This window comes from Hyperolius riggenbachi, chromosome 11 (assembly GCF_040937935.1).
Source record: "Hyperolius riggenbachi isolate aHypRig1 chromosome 11, aHypRig1.pri, whole genome shotgun sequence".
NCBI lineage: Eukaryota > Metazoa > Chordata > Amphibia > Anura > Hyperoliidae > Hyperolius > Hyperolius riggenbachi.
In genome coordinates, this window is record NC_090656.1 from 165,267,200 (window position 1) to 165,285,962 (window position 18,763).

The 18,763-nt window shown below is 41.8% G+C and overlaps 1 protein-coding gene across 7 annotated transcripts in view; it reads left to right on the forward strand.

Moving 5' to 3' along the window:
- RPGRIP1L (RPGRIP1 like) overlaps positions 1-18,763 on the forward strand; it is a 308,845-nt gene that overhangs the window by 25,093 nt on the left and 264,989 nt on the right. For all 7 annotated transcript variants that reach the window (XM_068260505.1, XM_068260504.1, XM_068260506.1 and 4 more), the window contains 3 exons: positions 11,488-11,786; positions 14,034-14,139; positions 17,027-17,170. In XM_068260505.1, the coding sequence (XP_068116606.1) occupies positions 11,488-11,786; positions 14,034-14,139; positions 17,027-17,170 (549 nt within the window). The remainder of the gene's footprint in view (positions 1-11,487; positions 11,787-14,033; positions 14,140-17,026; positions 17,171-18,763) is intronic.

Genomic DNA, 18,763 nt, shown 5'->3' on the forward strand with positions numbered 1-18,763 from the left:
GTTTTTATTTATTTCTAGTCTGTAGCCCAGTACAAATCCAGGAGCATCACCTGCCTGTAACTCCCCGATTTTTTTTTTATTTTTTTTTTTTGCTCACTGATGAGCACAGTTGTCTTTGATGAATACAGTGTCTGTACATTAACACTGAGACATAGCTGTACTTTATATACATCACTTTTAGTGTAGCATCTGCACAATTTTCCTTTTTTCCGCAATTCCTTCCATTTTCACTCTGCCTTACCAAAACAACAACTTTTGCATCACCGTCTGTCACACGACAGAGTTGGATCTCAGCATAGAGATAGAGCACTCTCCAGAGCAGGGCTGTGGAATCGGTACAAAAATCACCCGACTCCTCAGTTTATGAAAGCCTCCAACTGCAGGTACCCAAAATTGCTCCGACTCCTTGACTCCGACTCTTTAGTCTAATATTTACCAGGGCTGCGTGGAGTTAGTACAAAAATCATCCGACTCCTCAGTTTATTAAAACCACCGATTCCAGCTCCAGGTACCCAAAAATTATTCAGACTCCTCGACTCCAACTCCACAGTCCTGCTCTGAAAGATGGTAGGAAGAATTACAGCATGTGGCTGAATCCTGGGGTGGTAATGTAGACTCCACTGCGTTCTCTGCATAGGGGATGGGTAGCCACTTGGGCTACCTATACTGAACAGGGGCACCCAGAGGCTATATATTTTGAAGGGAAAGAGGAGCACTCTGTTCACATGCACTAGCTCTCTGGCTACCTAAACTGGGGGGGCGCTGCTTAGCTACCTATATTGGGGACACTGTCTGCCTACTTATACTTCTGGGACCTCTCTGGCTATCTATGGGGGAGGGGGGCATTTTCTGGCTTTCTTAACTGGGGGTTCTCTGATTGCCTATTTTCAGTGGTATGATTCTTTCCAGAGAAAACACTGTACCACTTTCGGAAACTAACATCTGGCACGAATCATGCCACTAAGGAGGTCAAAAAGCTCAGGATGGCATGCACAATTTTCAATGCCTGGACTGCTGTACTATTGATCACCAGCAGGAGGCTTTTTGCATGATATTTTGGATATTCATCTACAGCAGTGTTTCTCAACATTTTATTGGTATGTACCCCTTTTAAAACCCTGTACTCACCAAGTACCCCCTGGCATAGTTAGTAAACATAGTAAAGCATTATCTCAAGTACCCCTTGACAAATAGATATATTTAGTGTACATGATAATTGGTTCTGAACGATTTACTATTACTTTTAATTAGCTAAAATACTAATCTGATGTTTAAATAAAATTTATAATTTTCTAAAACTCTAAATTTGTTATTCTTGGTTAAGTATACCAAGTACCCCCTGTAACCATCAGACGTACCCCCTGGGGTACACGTACCACACGTTGAGAACCTAGGATCTACAGTACCTACAATTTTCTGCTTCACCTGCTGGTGGCATTTATGCAAGCTGTCTAGATATTAACTAGGCATTCACCTGCATCTCCTTCATTTAGGGACTTCATATGTAATATATAGCAATAAAAAAGTATGAGAAACCTTTGGAATTATATAGATTTCTTCACAAATTGGACATAAAATGTGATTTAATCTTCATCGAAGTTACAACAATAGACAATCACGGTCTGCTTAAACTAATACCACACACATAATTAAATGTTCCCATGTTTTTATTGTACACACCAAGTAAACATTCACAGTGCAGGTGAAAAAAAGTATGTGAACCCCTAGTCTAATGACATCTCCAAGAGCTAATTGGATTGATGTGTCAGCCAGCTGGTGCCCAATCAATGAGATGAGATTCGAGGTATTGGTTACAGCTGCCCTGAAGAAAACACACACCAGTTTTGGGTTTGCTTAGCCCAGGAAGCATTGCCTGATGTGAATGATGCCTTGCACAAAAGAGCTCTCAAAAGACCTACGATTAAGAATTGTTGACTTGCATAAAGCTGGAAAGGGTTATAAAAGTATCTCCAAAAGCCTTGCAGTCCATAATAAGACAAATTGTCTATAAATGGAGAAAGTTCAGTACTGTTGCTAATCTTCCTAGGATTGTCCGTCCTGTAAAGATGACTGCAAGAGCACAGCACAGCATGCTCAATGAAGTGAAGAAGAATCCTAGAGTGTCAGCTAAAGTCTCTGGCATAAGCTAACATCCATGTTAGTGAATCTACAAAATGTAAAACACTAAACAAGAATGGAGTTCATGGAAGTATACCACAGAAGAAGCCACTGCTGCACATTTAAACTTTTCAAAAGAGCACCTGGATGTTCCACAGCAGTACTTGCAAATTATTCTGTGGACAGATGAAGCCAAAGTTGAGTTGTTTGGAAGAAACACACAACACTATGTGTGGAGAAAAAGAGCCACAGCACACCAACATCAAAACCTCACCACAACTGTGAAATATGGTGGTGGGGGCATCATGGTTTGGGGCTGCTTTGCTGAGCCATGGCCTGGACGTATTGCCATTGCCTCACCAGGTCGTCCCCTACTGCGCCTGTGTGAGCGCCGCTGTAAATCACTTGCATGTGGTGTGGAGTGTACTGCGCAGGCGCAATAGTTCTGCGCAGTAGAGGACGACCTGGCGGGATCAGCCTCTGCACCGTTGGACTGGGAGCCAGTGTCTGAGAGTGGAGCTGCGGGACATAGGGGCTGCTAGGGGCTGGAAGAAGCCCCTGGTAAGTAGGTGTCCTTTTTTCCCAGCTCGGATATTACCTTTAAAGCCAGTATAGCGAGTATAGTTTCCCCAATATAGCTAGTATAGATGCCTCAGTATAGTTAGTAGCGGCCGCTGCTGTGTTACCTTAGCTGGCGACCGCTTCCACTTATATGTCTTGCTCAGCCCCTCTCCTTCAATCCCGTCTTCTCTCACAGCAGCGCATCTCCCAGCTGCTGTGAAGAGGCAGGAAGCAGGTCAGCGGTTCCCATGGTAACGGCGATACGCATCGCTGCTACAGGAAAGCCGCTCTCCTGCTTCTGCCTATTCACAGCAGCCTGGAGAAGACTGAGCGAGAAGGAGAGGGGCTGAGCAAGATATATAAGAGGAAGCAGCTGCCAGCTAAGATAACACAGCGACGACCGCGGGGGGAGGTGGCGAGAGGGCAGACCCGAGCCCAGCTGCAAACGGCTCACGGACCAGCACTGGGCCGCGGACCGGGGGTTGGGGACCCCTGCCTAGAGTACTAGGGTATTAAATAAGTGCAATTAGAGTTTTCTGTTATTTTGAACATTTGGAAACTGTTTCGTGACATTACAATAGAAAAGGACTTGAATCAGAACCAGCGTTGTTGCACCAATGGGTTTGGCGTGCAGAGACCACCCCTGGAGTCACAGGGAATCCACAGCAATCATCAAAGGTCCGCACCATCCAATTTTCAAGTTTCAAGTTTCTTTATTTATAGCTCTTATAAAAAGACATGATTAAAAGCAAATCTGCATGATGATGACGCACAGGCGTTTCGATACTTCTTTCTCAAATCATTGCAGCATCTGACAATACATTACACACCACACACATCTTATATAGGTCTCAAGTGGACCTGATGGAAGACTTACAATTTGCATATTCATGAGTGAACTCTACCATAGGCTGTAAACACTATCTTTAGATTTTCACAAACAAATCATTAGGCACAATTAAAACCCAATTTCCAACTTTAATTCACATTTCAAACATTTAAAACCACTCTCCAATGTCTTATTTGCTGTTTTTAGCTCCTCGGGAGAAAAAATTATCATATTGTGGGACACTCAACCAATCACCAGTACGCCTACAACGTCCGCCTAAGACTACATAAATACGCAATAAAATACGCATGTACGCGTACGTTATAGCCAATCATTATCATGCCTACAACGTCCGCATAAAGACTGTTGACGCGTCGCATGCGTACATATGTACGCGTACAGTCAAGACAAAGCGTAAAAACGTCCGCAAAGCGTCATTTAACGCGTAAAAAACGCGAGAAAAACGCGCAAAAATGCAAAGGAACACACACAAACGCAAAAAAAAACGCGTAATCAAAACCGTAAAGTTCCAAAAAAACGGCACATTGATTGAAAGAATGTCTCCACACATGACAACCATCTCCCAACTAAACCTCCATCTATTCAACTCAAGATACGTTATATAATAAGTTTACAAATATCGTATTCACGATTTAACCCCTTGGGTTCCAAAGTATCAAGTCTTTTTATCCAAAAATACTCCCTTTTTAACAACTCCTTTAGTCTGTCACCTCCCCTCCTCTGCGGTGGCACTCCCTCCAAAACCTGTACCCTCAATTGGGACACACTGTGTCCAAATTTACAAAAATGCTCGGAAACAGTCAGTTCCAAATTCTTAGTCCTAATATTCGACTTATGTGAAGCAATTCTGTCCCTGAGGCACTGGGTGGTTTGACCCACATATCCAGTGCCACAGGGACATTTCAGCAAATAGACTACATATCTTGATTCACATGTATAGTATCCATTAATTTTAAATTTCGACCCTCTACTTGGATGTGTAAATGTGTCCCCTTTCACAATGTGACCACAGAGGTGACACCCAAGACAGGGAAACGTTCCCCTCCTGGCAATCACTCCTGCAGTCTCCGTACCAATGTCCCCTCTAACCATCCTATCCCTCAGAGATGGTGCTCTTTTGAAGGACAGGAGTGGATGCACATGAAACTCTCGTATAGTGGGCAATCCCTGTTTCAGCATTGGCCAGTGTCTATTGACTATAGCACCTATTCTTTCCGACAATACATTGTAAGTAGTAACCAATGGGATTCTTTCCCTAATATCTGCCCTTCCATTTCTCAGTGTGGTTTTCTGTACCCCAAATCTTCCTCTGCAAGCCCTCATATCAAAATCTTTTTCCAAACATATAGCTGGGTAGCCCCTTGCCAGAAATTTATATTTCATTTCTTTCACCGTTTGTTCTCTCAACTCCGGGTTACTTACAATTCTTTCAACTCTCTGGAATTGACCCTTGGGGATATTTAATTTAACCTGAGGGGTATGAAAGCTGGCAAAGTGAAGAATTGAGTTCCTATCTGTAGGTTTCACAAAAAGATCTGTCTCCAATCTACCCTCCTTTTTGACCACCCAAGTGTCAAGGAAGCTAACTCTCTCATAATCGCAATGAACTGTCAGGACAATTTCGGGGCATTTTGCATGCAACTCTTCAACGAAGGAGTCTAGGCTCGAACGTGGCCCCGCCCACAAACAAAAAATGTCGTCAATATATCGACGCCAAAAAAGGGCATGTTTACAAAAAATATTGCTAGAGAAAACAAAAGCCTCCTCAAATAAACCCATAAATAAATTAGCATAGGATGGGGCCACGTTCGAGCCCATTGCCGTACCCCTTCGCTGTACATAAAAAGAATCTCCAAAAAGAAAATAATTTTTTCTCAATACAATTTCCAACAAAGTAATCAAACACTTTCTTTCAGCGACAGAGAAATCAGTATGAACCTCTAAATAGTATCTAATTGCCTCCACACCCCCTTCATGGGGTATGGACGTATACAAGGCACCAACATCCATGGTTACAAGTAATACTTCCTGTTCTACATTTTCAATTTGTCTAATATCCTGCAAGAAATGTCCCGTATCCCTAATATAGGAATCTAGTGTAAGAACAATTGGCCTCAATATCTTATCTAAGAATATGGAGATGTTAGAAAAAACAGAATCTATACTAGACACTATGGGCCTCCCAGGGGGATCTTTTAACCTTTTGTGAATTTTGGGCAAAATATATATAATTGGGACCCTTGGGAACTTCTTAATCAAAAACTTTTTCAAATCACTGTCAATCAGACCCTGGCTTTCTGCCAACATAACAGTTTCTTCAATTAATTTCTGAATGTCTCTAGTGGGATCACATGATAATTTTTCATATACATCACCATCCTGTAGTTGTCGGATAATTTCTTTCTTGTAATCCTGAGTGTCCATTATAACGACCGCTCCACCCTTGTCAGCTGGCTTTATTGTGATTAATGTATTATTAGATAATGAATTCAAGGCAACTTGTTCATCCTTTGTCATATTCCATGGGATATTCTTGATCTTTTTAGATTCAAAAAGTTCCTGTAATTCTTTCACATCCCGATTTACCTTGTTGGCGAAACTATCAATTACGCCATGTGATGTAGGAAGAAAGGCACTGTTGTTCCTTAGGCCCCATTCTTTCAGCTTAATACACTCGCCAGAGGATGATGATGGATAGGACAAAAATTGGTTGACTCCAAAAAATACTTTAATTTTAAAGCTCTGTAGAATCTAGCTAGTTCCACGTCGAGTAGGAAAAAGTCGGGATAGTTAGTCGGACAGAAGGACAGTCCGTAGTTCAACACCTTGTGTTCCACCTCGGTTAAGCAGTAAGAGGATATATTCACCACTAGATCTACAGGGATTATTTCCGATTTCTCAATTCCATTTTCGAATTGTTTTTCTTTTTTTCTTTGCTTTTGCCTTTGGTATCTTTTTCCTCCCCTCCGCTTGCGCTGTCTGACTGTAGTGACTGTTCGTCTGTCGTGGTTAAAAAATCAGTAGAGGAATGTCCTGTATTATCACCCGGAGGACGGGGAACTGGGTTTTTTTTAGGTTTCTGTGGTTTTACAGGCCGTGGGCGTCTAGGATAAGCGCCTCCCCCACTCCTTTGCCATCTGTATACATAACCCGTCAGGTAATCTTGAACATCTCGATGGAATTTGCTCCTCTTTGCCTCCTCTAGCGATTTTTCATATTCCTTTAGTGTTCCATCCAAGGTCTGTTTAAACTTATCGAAATCTTCCTTCTCCAACATCTCCGCTAGTAACTGATACAAATTTGAGATTTGTTCCTCCAATAAGGGTAATTCTTTCATAATTTTCTGAACAGTACACAGCATTGCATCAAATGATGCTCGATTCCAGATCTGTTCCCATGTGTCGACATGTTCCTTGCATTTCGAAAACAGGGTCGGAGGAATTTGTATACGCATGCTCCTTGGGATTTTCCCTTCTTTATAGTATTCGACTAACGTCTTTGCATGCAGATCAAGATCGATGTATTTTTTCTTTAAACTCTCTAGGTCCCGTTTCATCAGCTTGACATCTGGTTTTTTCAGAAAGCCACCACTGGACGAGACCGAGGCCACAATACTAGCGGCTTGTTCCTGGGAGTATGCAAATGACTTGCTTGATGCTTTTTCCCCCAAAGGTTCCATTGTGCACAATAACAGTACTCCAGGTACATCAATCAGAACCAGCGTTGTTGCACCAATGGGTTTGGCGTGCAGAGACCACCCCTGGAGTCACAGGGAATCCACAGCAATCATCAAAGGTCCGCACCATCCAATTTTCAAGTTTCAAGTTTCTTGAAACTTGAAAATTGGATGGTGCGGACCTTTGATTAGATAATTAGGCAATTAGATACTATTTAGAGGTTCATACTGATTTCTCTGTCGCTGAAAGAAAGTTTTTGATTACTTTGTTGGAAATTGTATTGAGAAAAAATTATTTTCTTTTTGGAGATTCTTTTTATGTACAGCGAAGGGATACGGCAATGGGCTCGAACGTGGCCCCATCCTATGCTATTGTCGGAAAGAATAGGTGCTATAGTCAATAGACACTGGCCAATGCTGAAACAGGGATTGCCCACTATACGAGAGTTTCATGTGCATCCACTCCTGTCCTTCAAAAGAGCACCATCTCTGAGGGATAGGATGGTTAGAGGGGACATTGGTACGGAGACTGCAGGAGTGATTGCCAGGAGGGGAACGTTTCCCTGTCTTGGGTGTCACCTCTGTGGTCACATTGTGAAAGGGGACACATTTACACATCCAAGTAGAGGGTCGAAATTTAAAATTAATGGATACTATACATGTGAATCAAGATATGTAGTCTATTTGCTGAAATGTCTCTGTGGCACTGGATATGTGGGTCAAACCACCCAGTGCCTCAGGGACAGAATTGCTTCACATAAGTCGAATATTAGGACTAAGAATTGGGAACTGACTGTTTCCGAGCATTTTTGTAAATTTGGACACAGTGTGTCCCAATTGAGGGTACAGGTTTTGGAGGGAGTGCCACCGCAGAGGAGGGGAGGTGACAGACTAAAGGAGTTGTTAAAAAGGTAGTATTTTTGGATAAAAAGACTTGATACTTTGGAACCCAAGGGGTTAAATCGTGAATACGATATTTGTAAACTTATTATATAACGTATCTTGAGTTGAATAGATGGAGGTTTAGTTGGGAGATGGTTGTCATGTGTGGAGACATTCTTTCAATCAATGTGCCGTTTTTTTGGAACTTTACGGTTTTGATTACGCGTTTTTTTCGCGTTTTTGTGTGTTCCTTTGCATTTTTGCGCGTTTTTCTCGCGTTTTTTACGCGTTAAATGTCGCTTTGCGGACGTTTTTACGCTTTGTCTTGACTGTACGCGTACATATGTACGCATGCGACGCGTCAACAGTCTTTATGCGGACGTTGTAGGCATGATAATGATTGGCTATAACGTACGCGTACATGCGTATTTTATTGCGTATTTATGTAGTCTTAGGCGGACGTTGTAGGCGTACTGGTGATTGGTTGAGTGTCCCACAATATGATAATTTTTTCTCTCGAGGAGCTAAAAACAGCAAATAAGACATTGGAGAGTGGTTTTAAATGTTTGAAATGTGAATTAAAGTTGGAAATTGGGTTTTAATTGTGCCTAATGATTTGTTTGTGAAAATCTAAAGATAGTGTTTACAGCCTATGGTAGAGTTCACTCATGAATATGCAAATTGTAAGTCTTCCATCAGGTCCACTTGAGACCTATATAAGATGTGTGTGGTGTGTAATGTATTGTCAGATGCTGCAATGATTTGAGAAAGAAGTATCGAAACGCCTGTGCGTCATCATCATGCAGATTTGCTTTTAATCATGTCTTTTTATAAGAGCTATAAATAAAGAAACTTGAAACTTGAAAATTGGATGGTGCGGACCTTTGATGATTGCAATAGAAAAGGACTTGTGCAACACCAATCCAGGTTTATGACAATTCTCCTTTCAAGAGATTTTTGTTCCTCCTCTTACCTTGTGCAGGCATGTAAAGACTGTTCAGATCTGGAAAACCGAAGGGATTAAAAAGCACCTAGCTTTGAGGGGGGGGGGGGGGGGGGTTGTGTGTGTATCTGTTGTTCTACAGCAAAATGTTGCAGCTTGGTCATGAGAAATAACAGAGCAGATCCCACTGTGGATGCATGAGTGAGTAACATGGTAGTACAGCCAAAGAGATCTGCGGGCTGCATGAATGTGAAAATATTTCAAGTTAAGCCTCAATCCTCTCCAGAGTACTGTTGGCATTATTTCTTGGTAACCTTTATTAGAAATTAAGTAAAAAAAAAAAAAAAAATTGCAGCAAAGTATAAAGAGTTAATCCTTTCATATGGCAATTGGGGTCTTCAGACCATATCCAAATGTATAAGCAGATTTCGAAATTGTTGAAAAACTTAAAGAGGGATTGTAACCCAGAATTGAACTTCTTCCCAATCAGTAGTTTATACCCTCTTTCCCACGAGAGATGTTTACCTTTTCTTGAATATATCATCAGGGTCTGTCAGTTTGCTGTCTGTGAACCTTGTTGCATTGTGGGAAATAACAGCTTTTTTCATCTGATAAGCACGCAATATCTTTCTCTGTGCATAGAACTCTCAGAAACAAACATTCCGCACAGATCACGTAGCAGGACTAAATGTGTCGCCACCTGTGATATATTTCAGAATGTAAATCAGAGAGAGGAAGGATTTTACAATGGGCAATCACTGACTACATAGTCTATAAATGAATATTGTAGAAGCCTAAGCAATTTTATTCATTATGCTATTTTCACTACAGTTCCTCTTTAAAGTGAACCTAAAGCCGGGGGAATAAAATGAGATTAACTCACCTGGGGCTTCCCTCAGCCCCCTGCAGCCAATCGGTGCCCTCGCAGCCCCGCTCTGACGCTCCAGGACCCGCCGGCGAGCACTTCCGGTTTGGCCGTCACCGGCCGACAGGCATGGGAACGCGAGTGATTGATCGCGTTCCCAGCCTGTATATCACCCCCTATGCTGCTATTGCGGCAGAGCGGGGCTGCGAGGGCACCGATCGGCTGCAGGGGGCTGAAGGAAGCCCCAGGTGAGTTAATCTCATTTTTTTCCCCCGGCTTTAGGTTCACTTTAAGCTAATACAGGTGATTTTTCCAGTTTCATTTTACACATTAAAAGGCTGTAGACCATGCAGATTTGAACTACTTTCTTGCCTGACTCATGCACTTCTCTCTTCTTCATGTTTTGTATTTGCCTGTGCAAACAGATGTATATAGAGCTGCAAGTTGGCAAGATAGTAAGCCTACCCCTCCACAACAGAGATCTAAAGCTTATGGTGCATTTAATGCAGGTCCTGCATTTCCTGGCATCTTTGTGCTTTTTTTGTTTAATGCATTTCTAAGGTGACATCCAAATAATGCCTGGCAATGGAAAAGACTTCCAGTTCAGTCAGTGAACGTGGTTGATAGGACAGCATACTTAGCTGCCATACACTTTATTGTTCATCTTGTTCCGATTCTACATCTACTCCAATCAGCTATAACAGTAAAACCTCTGCCAGGTGACTTGAATATTATTGATTACTAGGCGACCTAAGCCCGTTTAAAAAACAAGTTCTAGGTCTGTCACCGCCGCATGTCAGCGTGCATGTGCCCGCCCCTCCTGGCCCTGTCCTCCCCTGCAAGCCACACTTCAGTGTCTCTGTGTACCTGAACATGCGCAGAGCGAAAAAACACACATACAGGGACATGGGACGCAGAGACTTTTAGGTTTTATTAGGTAGACTCTTCTTATGATGGCATATATGGGTTGAAATCTATTTAAGTTGGGGATGAACAGTCACTTCTTAAAGAGAAACTCCAACCAAGAATTGAACTTTATCCCAATCGGTAGCTGATACCACCTTTTACATGAGAAATCTATTCCTTTTCACAAACAGACCATCAGGGGGCGCTGTATGACTGATATTGTGGTGAAACCCCTCCCACACCAAACACCGCCTCCTCTCCCCCCCACCCCCATTAATTTCAATACATTTCAGATTTGAGGCCTAATTTGGATGCAATAAATACGGAACAAACTGCAGTTTCAAAAGCATAAGTGTGAATAGCGCTTAATATCGATTACAGTCACAATAGAAATCTACAACAGACTTACTGTGGGAGCCCCACTATATATACCTGTATTTAAATTGTCACATAATTGATCATATGAAAGTTGTCACATTGCTTGAAGTCAAGAAGTCCATCAACAGTTACAAAAAATAATAGGTATTGATTGTTTTCACCTTATACATTTTTATTGTTGTGCATTCCTGTAAATTATACATAGGCTTTTGATTAGATTTGAAACAAATTGACTGAGGTCATATTTATCATTCTGGTCTTTACCAGGTGTTACTTTTGTTTTGATGTTTCTGTCTCTCTGGTTCTAGAATGGCCACAAAATTAATAAGGTTAGTCCAGGACAAAAAGAAAGCAGAACAAGGTTCAAGTGTTCCTGGAAGGACTGGAAGAGATGTGGAGCTTGAAGAGATGGTTGAACAGCTTCAGGAGAATGTACGTGACCTAGAGAAGCAGAAAGAGTCTTTACACAATCGCTTAATAGCTGCTAAACAGCAACTGCAAACTCAGGGACACCGACATACTCCATATAACCACATACAGTCCCGTGTCAATACAGGACTTCGAAAAGTTGCTGAAGATGTATTAATTCAAGAAAACATCCGAAGAGGTATGTAAAACAGCTGTCCTAGCCCTCAACTCAACTTTGGTTAATATATCTTTATGCCCCTGTAGCCAAGCTAGCGTCCATAACTGCTGATGTATAGCAAGCCTATAGCATTAAATTTTACACAGCCACATCAACCCCACGTGTAGACAGCCTGTTTTGGACTTTTGGTCCTCTTCAGTACATGGCAGGGATTGATATGGCTGTATGGGATAGGGCTTGGACCAGTACAACAGAGTAACCAGGCAGCTCCAGGTGACCCAAACCAGTAGGTAAGTATAGGGGGCTAAAAGAGACCGAAAAGCCCTCCTACTAAAATAGCAATGTTTGGTGTGATTTACCTTCCTAAAACAGTAGGAAACTTGCAATAATTCAGCTATAAGTGAAATGTGTGGTTACCCACAATGCACCACTACTGAATATGCAAATTATCTCTGTATGCCCTTGTAACCAGGCTAGCATCCAGAACCCCTGGTGTATAGCAAGCCTATATCTATAGCTTTCAATTTTACACAGCCACATCAACCCCACATGTAGACACAGCCTGTTCCTGACTTTTGGTCCTTCTCAGTACATGGCAGGGATTAATATGGCTGTATGGGATAGGGCTTTGACCAGTACAACAGAGTAACCAAGCAGCTTGGGGTGACCCAAATTGTTTTCAATGCGTTATTATCTGTTACAACAAGAGGCATCAGCTTTGTACTGCTTGCAATGCAGAGCAGCATTGTACCTCTCAAGAAGGTGGATAATTACCAGTCATCTCATTCATCACACTGATGCATAGCTGCCTAGTCATTCTGCCAGTAATGTAGCAATAGGGGGTGCAAAGGTAGTAGCCGTACCAGGGCTCCTGGACCAGAGGGACCCTTCTTAAACCTCTTTATTAGCTCTTTATTGGTGCTATGCTGCTAATAATCACTTCTATATGTGCTTTGATTAGTTGTCACCAGCTTATACCTCTCTGACACTGCAGCTGTCCTTGGCAGTTTTTGGTGCTGCATATCAATTGTTATGTATAGCTGCATATCAATTATGTATAGAGCACTTGAGGGGGCTCAATGTAAAACTCACTCTGGGGCCCAGAGCTCTTAAGCTGGGCCACTGCATTCTGCTAACCTTTTTTGCGTTGAGAAGTGTCTGAAACAATCATGCAGCTAGTGTGCCCAGATGTAAGTCAACATACTTATAAATCTGCAGGAAACCAAAAAGAAAAGAGGAGCGCACCACTGGTGCAATAACTTTATTACTACGATTAGACACGCTGATAAAAGTTACACTTACAGTGTATGAAATGTACATGCGCCTGTCAGGCCTGCCGTCTATCCTCTCCTGTTTTTCTTTTGTTATAAATCTGCATACTTGTTAAAGGTCATTGGGTTAAATTATTAAAAACACTGCATCAGAAGGACAATCAAGCCATTGACATTTGATTCTTTAAATTTAGTTTAGTTGCCTATTTATAAAGTAGCAAATAATGTTGCTTTACAAATTGCTATGAAGTTTTTTTTGTTTAGTTTTTTTGTCTGCCTCCTGTAATCACCCCTTGAAAATGTCGACTTTTAGCTAAAGTCAGATTTTCAGACAAGAAGAGACAGACATCCTGAGATGTTACCTCCTATCGCCTTCCCTTTTTCTTTCTTTTAAGGGGCGTGAATGGTGTGGGGAAGAGGAGGGAATTGGAGGGTGATAGAAGGGAACATCGCAGCAAGTGGGTTGATTGATTTATGGGGATCTGAGGGAGCAAGGACAAGAAATCATGCCACTTTTTCTTACCTTAGGTAGTTTTGCCTTGGGTCAGGTGTGCTTTAACAAGTGATGTTTTTGTAAGAAGCCATGGTCTTACATTAGACTTAATAGATCGGGATAGAAACTGCAAAGCCCCTGCAAAAACTTTCAGCGTCAGCTGATGCTTTCACCAACTGACTCACATTGGCATTGCCTCCTTTACATTGATAAAAATCAACACAGAGCAACTGAGATAGTGAAAATACTTTTTGTGCTTTAGCTATTATTACAGCGGACACAGAAAACTCTCATCTCCTATATCTTCAGTTAGTAAAATCTACCAGATGCACTTCTGCAGCAGATGCAAAGAACCAGATTTCGTATGAGGGATTGTGGTGTACTTGTTCACATCACATATGGGAAAAAAAATTACAAGGGAAACGTTTTAGGGTGTTAAAAATGCAACAGTCATTCTATATAAATTTCAGAGTTGGGTTACCTTAAATTGTGCTTTATTTTCAGGAATGCAAGTTCAAAATCGTGACATCGCGTCTAGATCAACTCAAGCTGCTCTTCCACGTTACGGGCACAGTTTGCTTGAAGAAGCCAGGGCAGAGATTAGAAATCTGTATGTCTTTTTTATGTTCCTAAAAAAACAACTGTAAAACATCTATGGGGCATATTTGTAAGCAGTGGCAAATTTGGTCTTCTGCTGTCTAACTCATGCAAAATCAATATTCAGCTGTTTGACGGGGTCGAACTGGGTTCTCAGCCACACAGAAAAAACATTCTCAGCCCTGTGTCACATTGAGTTGGAACAAGAAGCATGTCCAGCGGTTATGTGGCTACAACATACTTTATATTAAATTACACATCAGGCAGCAATGAAAGAGATTTGAGGTTGCTCCAAGGTCAAATTATCTGAGCCTCAAGTTTACTATCAAAACTGATTGCTGTGATTTTACTTAAAGGAATACTATCGATTCACATATTTTTTTCAATTGACACAGGAATTGTTTGGGAAGTGCTGCTAAGTACTGGTGTATACATTTTAGTAGCAACCTCTTTGTTTACTGTTATCAAAATACCTTCAAACTTTACTGATGCCAAAACTGACGGCTGACTGAGCCATGAGGAGAGGGGAAATTCCCCTCACACTTGATCAGTTAACTCTATGTGTAACTCTGTGTGTGACAGAGAGAAACAGCAGCAGCTTCTGTGTTTCTGACTGAAGTGTCTGAAGAGAGCAGAGGAAATGTAACTAATTGTCACATCTTTTCATACTGTTTTTGCTTTCAGAGTTTGATATGTTTGATATTTGCTTTCCGTAGTCTGATATGCAACTCTGGTTGTGCATTGAAGAAGGCACCCCTTCTGCAATTTATTTGTCCCAATAGAGCTAAATCCTACCCTCAATAAATTACAGCTTTTGCCTCTGATATTTAACATGAAAAGTAGGAAAATGTTTACACAGCTACTTAGATATTATTTGTACATTGTCATTTTAGAACACTTGGGTATTGATAGTATTCCTTTAATTGATTTATCAATCTATGAGAGGCAAAGTTGAAACTCGCACAACAACTGTTTTGTGTTGCTAGCCACAACCTTGCTGGAGTGGGGATACCCTTCTTGCATACACATGGTTGGTTCTCTGAACTTGGCTGTCCCTATTTGATTATATCAAATGTGGGCATACTGAAGGTTTGATTCTCAAGTGATGGATTCAGTTTGAATTGAGAGCTGGGACCCATTAGGAGTGCTTTGCTAGCGCTTGCCAGTGAATTCCTATGTGGGGTGAACCCACTAGCAGAAAGCGCAAAATCCTGCTTGCAGGGGGGAACACTGCGCACTCCACAGCAGTGGAAGTAAGCCCTTGGTCTGACTTAGTCCCAATTTGAGAGAAACTGTCACCTGTATAGCTAAATGTTAACTTTTTCAGGCAGAAAAAGAAAAAAAAGAACACATAGCCTAGTTTTTTGTAAGCTTATCGCTGTACACACGTCTATCTCGCATATCATCTTGGGTAGGACACCTAATATATAAATCAAATATGCAGATCAGGTGTTATGACTTTTTAAATCTGCATACTTGTCCCAGATGAGTGTATGAGAAATCATTCAGGATAGGAAAACAAGATTTTTAGAATGTCAACATGGTAGATTCTTAAACTCTTGAATGTTGCATCTTATTCAAATATCTTTACTGATTTATATGAATTGGCACTTCAAAGTTTCTATTTTTGTATCATTTTATGTAATACAAATATGAACAAGCATTATAATTTAATTTTTTTGTATTTATTTATTTTACACACAATTGTTGCAATGGGTTTTCGTTATCCAGTTGTTGGACTTGCGAGAAAAGCAGATCATGTTTTAAAGTGATTCCGAGCCAAAGCCCGGTATCAAAATAATCTATATACCTTAAAAGAGGGAAAGCCTCTGGATCCTATCGAGGCTTCCCTCACTGATGTAAAGCCCCCCGTTGCAGAACGCGCAGCCCCCCTCCATGTCGGGGCCGTGCAGCTCTTCTTCTTGAAGTGGGGCCGCACAGTAGCCGTGCGAGCCTGCTCTCACATGCACAGTACCACAGGGCCTGCGTCTTCAGCTTTCTGCGCGGGCAGGCTGGGTCGGCTATTGCCTGGCCACGCTGCAGGAAGAAGAGCTACATGCCCCTTATAGGATTAGCGACAATGCATTGTCGCTTATCTTCTGGGGAGGGGTGCGCTCAGCGACGAGGGACAACACAGCAGAGTAGGAAGCCTCAATAGGATCCTGAGGCTTCCCTCTCTTTAGGAAAGAATCTAATTTTGTACCTTAGCTTCGGCTCGAGTACTCATTAAATTATATTTATGGAGACATACTTAAAATGCAAATAGGTTTGTACACGTTATATCGCCATCATTTTCTCTTGCACTTTGAGATCATAAACCATTTGTATCAGTCTATGTTCCAGAATAGTAAGTTCATGACCTGCAAGCAGTCAGTTGGCTTGATGCACAAACTTGGAGTAATATTGCCCTTTATTACCCTTACTAATGGCACTGCACCGCAAATTACGCTATTAGCGCAACCCGCGGTACTCCACTAACAAAATCGTTACTTGTTTAGTAATCCACGTGGCCATAGCAATGGTTGTGCTAGTAGAGAACCGCAGGTCGCGCTAATAGCGTAACTTGCAGTGCACAGTGCCGGTAATAAGGGTGATATTGCCGTGCAATGTCTGTGGACTGCAATATTACTACAAGTTTGTGTGGTAACCCCACTTTGGCACAGAACAATACCACACAGCATATCAGGTATAGGTATAGTTCTAAAGAACATTGAATAACCTAACCAATCATGTTTTTATCTGAGGGAGGAAACCAGAAAAGCCACACAAAACAGATAAATTATATAAAGGTATAAAGACACTGTCCACTGGGAGTTTTAAATGCACAGCCTTTGTACTGCAAAGCAAGAGAGTTGTGAGGTTACTGGCTGACTGTAGTGTACTTTGTCTTTTATCCACAGTGAAAATGTTGTAGAATCACAGTCTAGTCATATTGCAGATCTGGAGCAAACTACAGAGATCCTTAAAGGGGAAATTCAGAGAAAGGAAAAGGAGCATGAGGAAATCTTTCTTCAACTTCGAGAGCAGCAAGCTATGGGACAAAGGTATTGTTATAAGGAAACATCCATACACCCTTTTGTTAACATTGCTTTTGTAATAAGAATGTCTAATTAAAGTGCTTTTGTTTAATACAATAGCTTTTCTAAAGTGCTTTTCTCCCATAACCTGGTAACATTTTCAGCATCATCTTAGCTATCTGTGAAACCAAACTGGACCTGTCTATATTAAATGTTCTCAAAAGTACAGCTATAGAGAGAAAACAGGACTAGTATTAGTCAGCAAAGGTGAAGTACAGTACAGCCGTATCGTTCAACATATGCACTCTGCGGTAGGTGCCTACTTGTTGCGATGCACAATCACTTTATTTAAGGTTCATTTTCCTGTAGAGTTAGTACAAATATAAGCTACCATGCAACAATTTCAATTAATTAGTCTTGAGTTTGATTTAAAAAAAAATCTAATTATCTAAAAACTTGGGTCCAGTCAATTTGTGAACTGAAATTTGATTATAATTTAGCCCAGAAAGGCTGTTCTTGTTATCATTTGGGTGCAGGAATGATTGGATTGATAGTTGCATGGCTTTTGCTGCAGCAGAGGTGGTGTTTTCTGCATGATTTTGAACCTGCCTTCCCCACTGAAATGCCAGTAAAGTAAAATGGTGTTAGGCACTAAAATTGCCAAAGGACCACTACCAGGGAGGTATTTTTTAGGATTGAGCAAAATTTATAATAGTTTGTTTCTAGTTTACAATGATGGCTTGGGGTTTACTAAGAATATCAGAGTTTTGGAAATGCATTTATAGCATATTTCAGACTGATATATTTTAGCCGCAGTGGCGTAGCTACAAACCTCTGGGCCCCGATGCGGAATCTGGATGTGGGCCCCCCCCCCCCCCCGGCAACAACAGCCCCCCCTCCCCCGACAACACCCGACGGATGCACACACATATCAAAATCCCTATAGCCAGCTATAGGTACCCCCAGTATAGGTAGTCAGGCATAGGTAAGCCAGTATAGTTGCCCCCGGTATAGGTGAGATAGGCAGGCGCCGCCGGTATAAGTTAGATAGATAGGTGCCCCCAGTACAGGTTAGCTAGGTGGGTGCCTCTAATATAGGTAGCCAGAATAGTTGCCCCCAGCGTAGGTTAGATAGGTAGGTGCCCCCAGTATAGGTTAGTTAGGTAGGTGCCTCCAATATAGGTAGCCAGTTTAGTTGCCACCTGTATAGGCTAGCTAGGTGCCCCCAATACAGGTTAGATAAGTAAGTGCCCCCAGTATAGGTTAGATAGGTAGGTGCCCTCAGTATAAATTAGATTAGGTCGGTGCCCCCTAGTATAGGTTAGATTAGGTAGCTGCCCCCCAGTATAGGTTAGATTAGGTAGCTGCCCCCCAGGATAGATTAGGTAGCTGCCCCCAGGATAGATTAGGTAGGTGCCCCCCAGTATAGGTTAGATGAGGTAGCTGCCCCCCAGGATAGTTTAGGTAGCTTCCCCCCAGGATAGATTAGGTAGCTGCCCCCCAGGATAGATTAGATAGCTGCCCCCCAGGATTAGGTTAGAATAGGTAGGTGCCCCCCAGGATAGATTAGGTAGCTGCCCCCCAGGATTAGGTTAGATTAGGTAGCAGCCCCCCAGGATA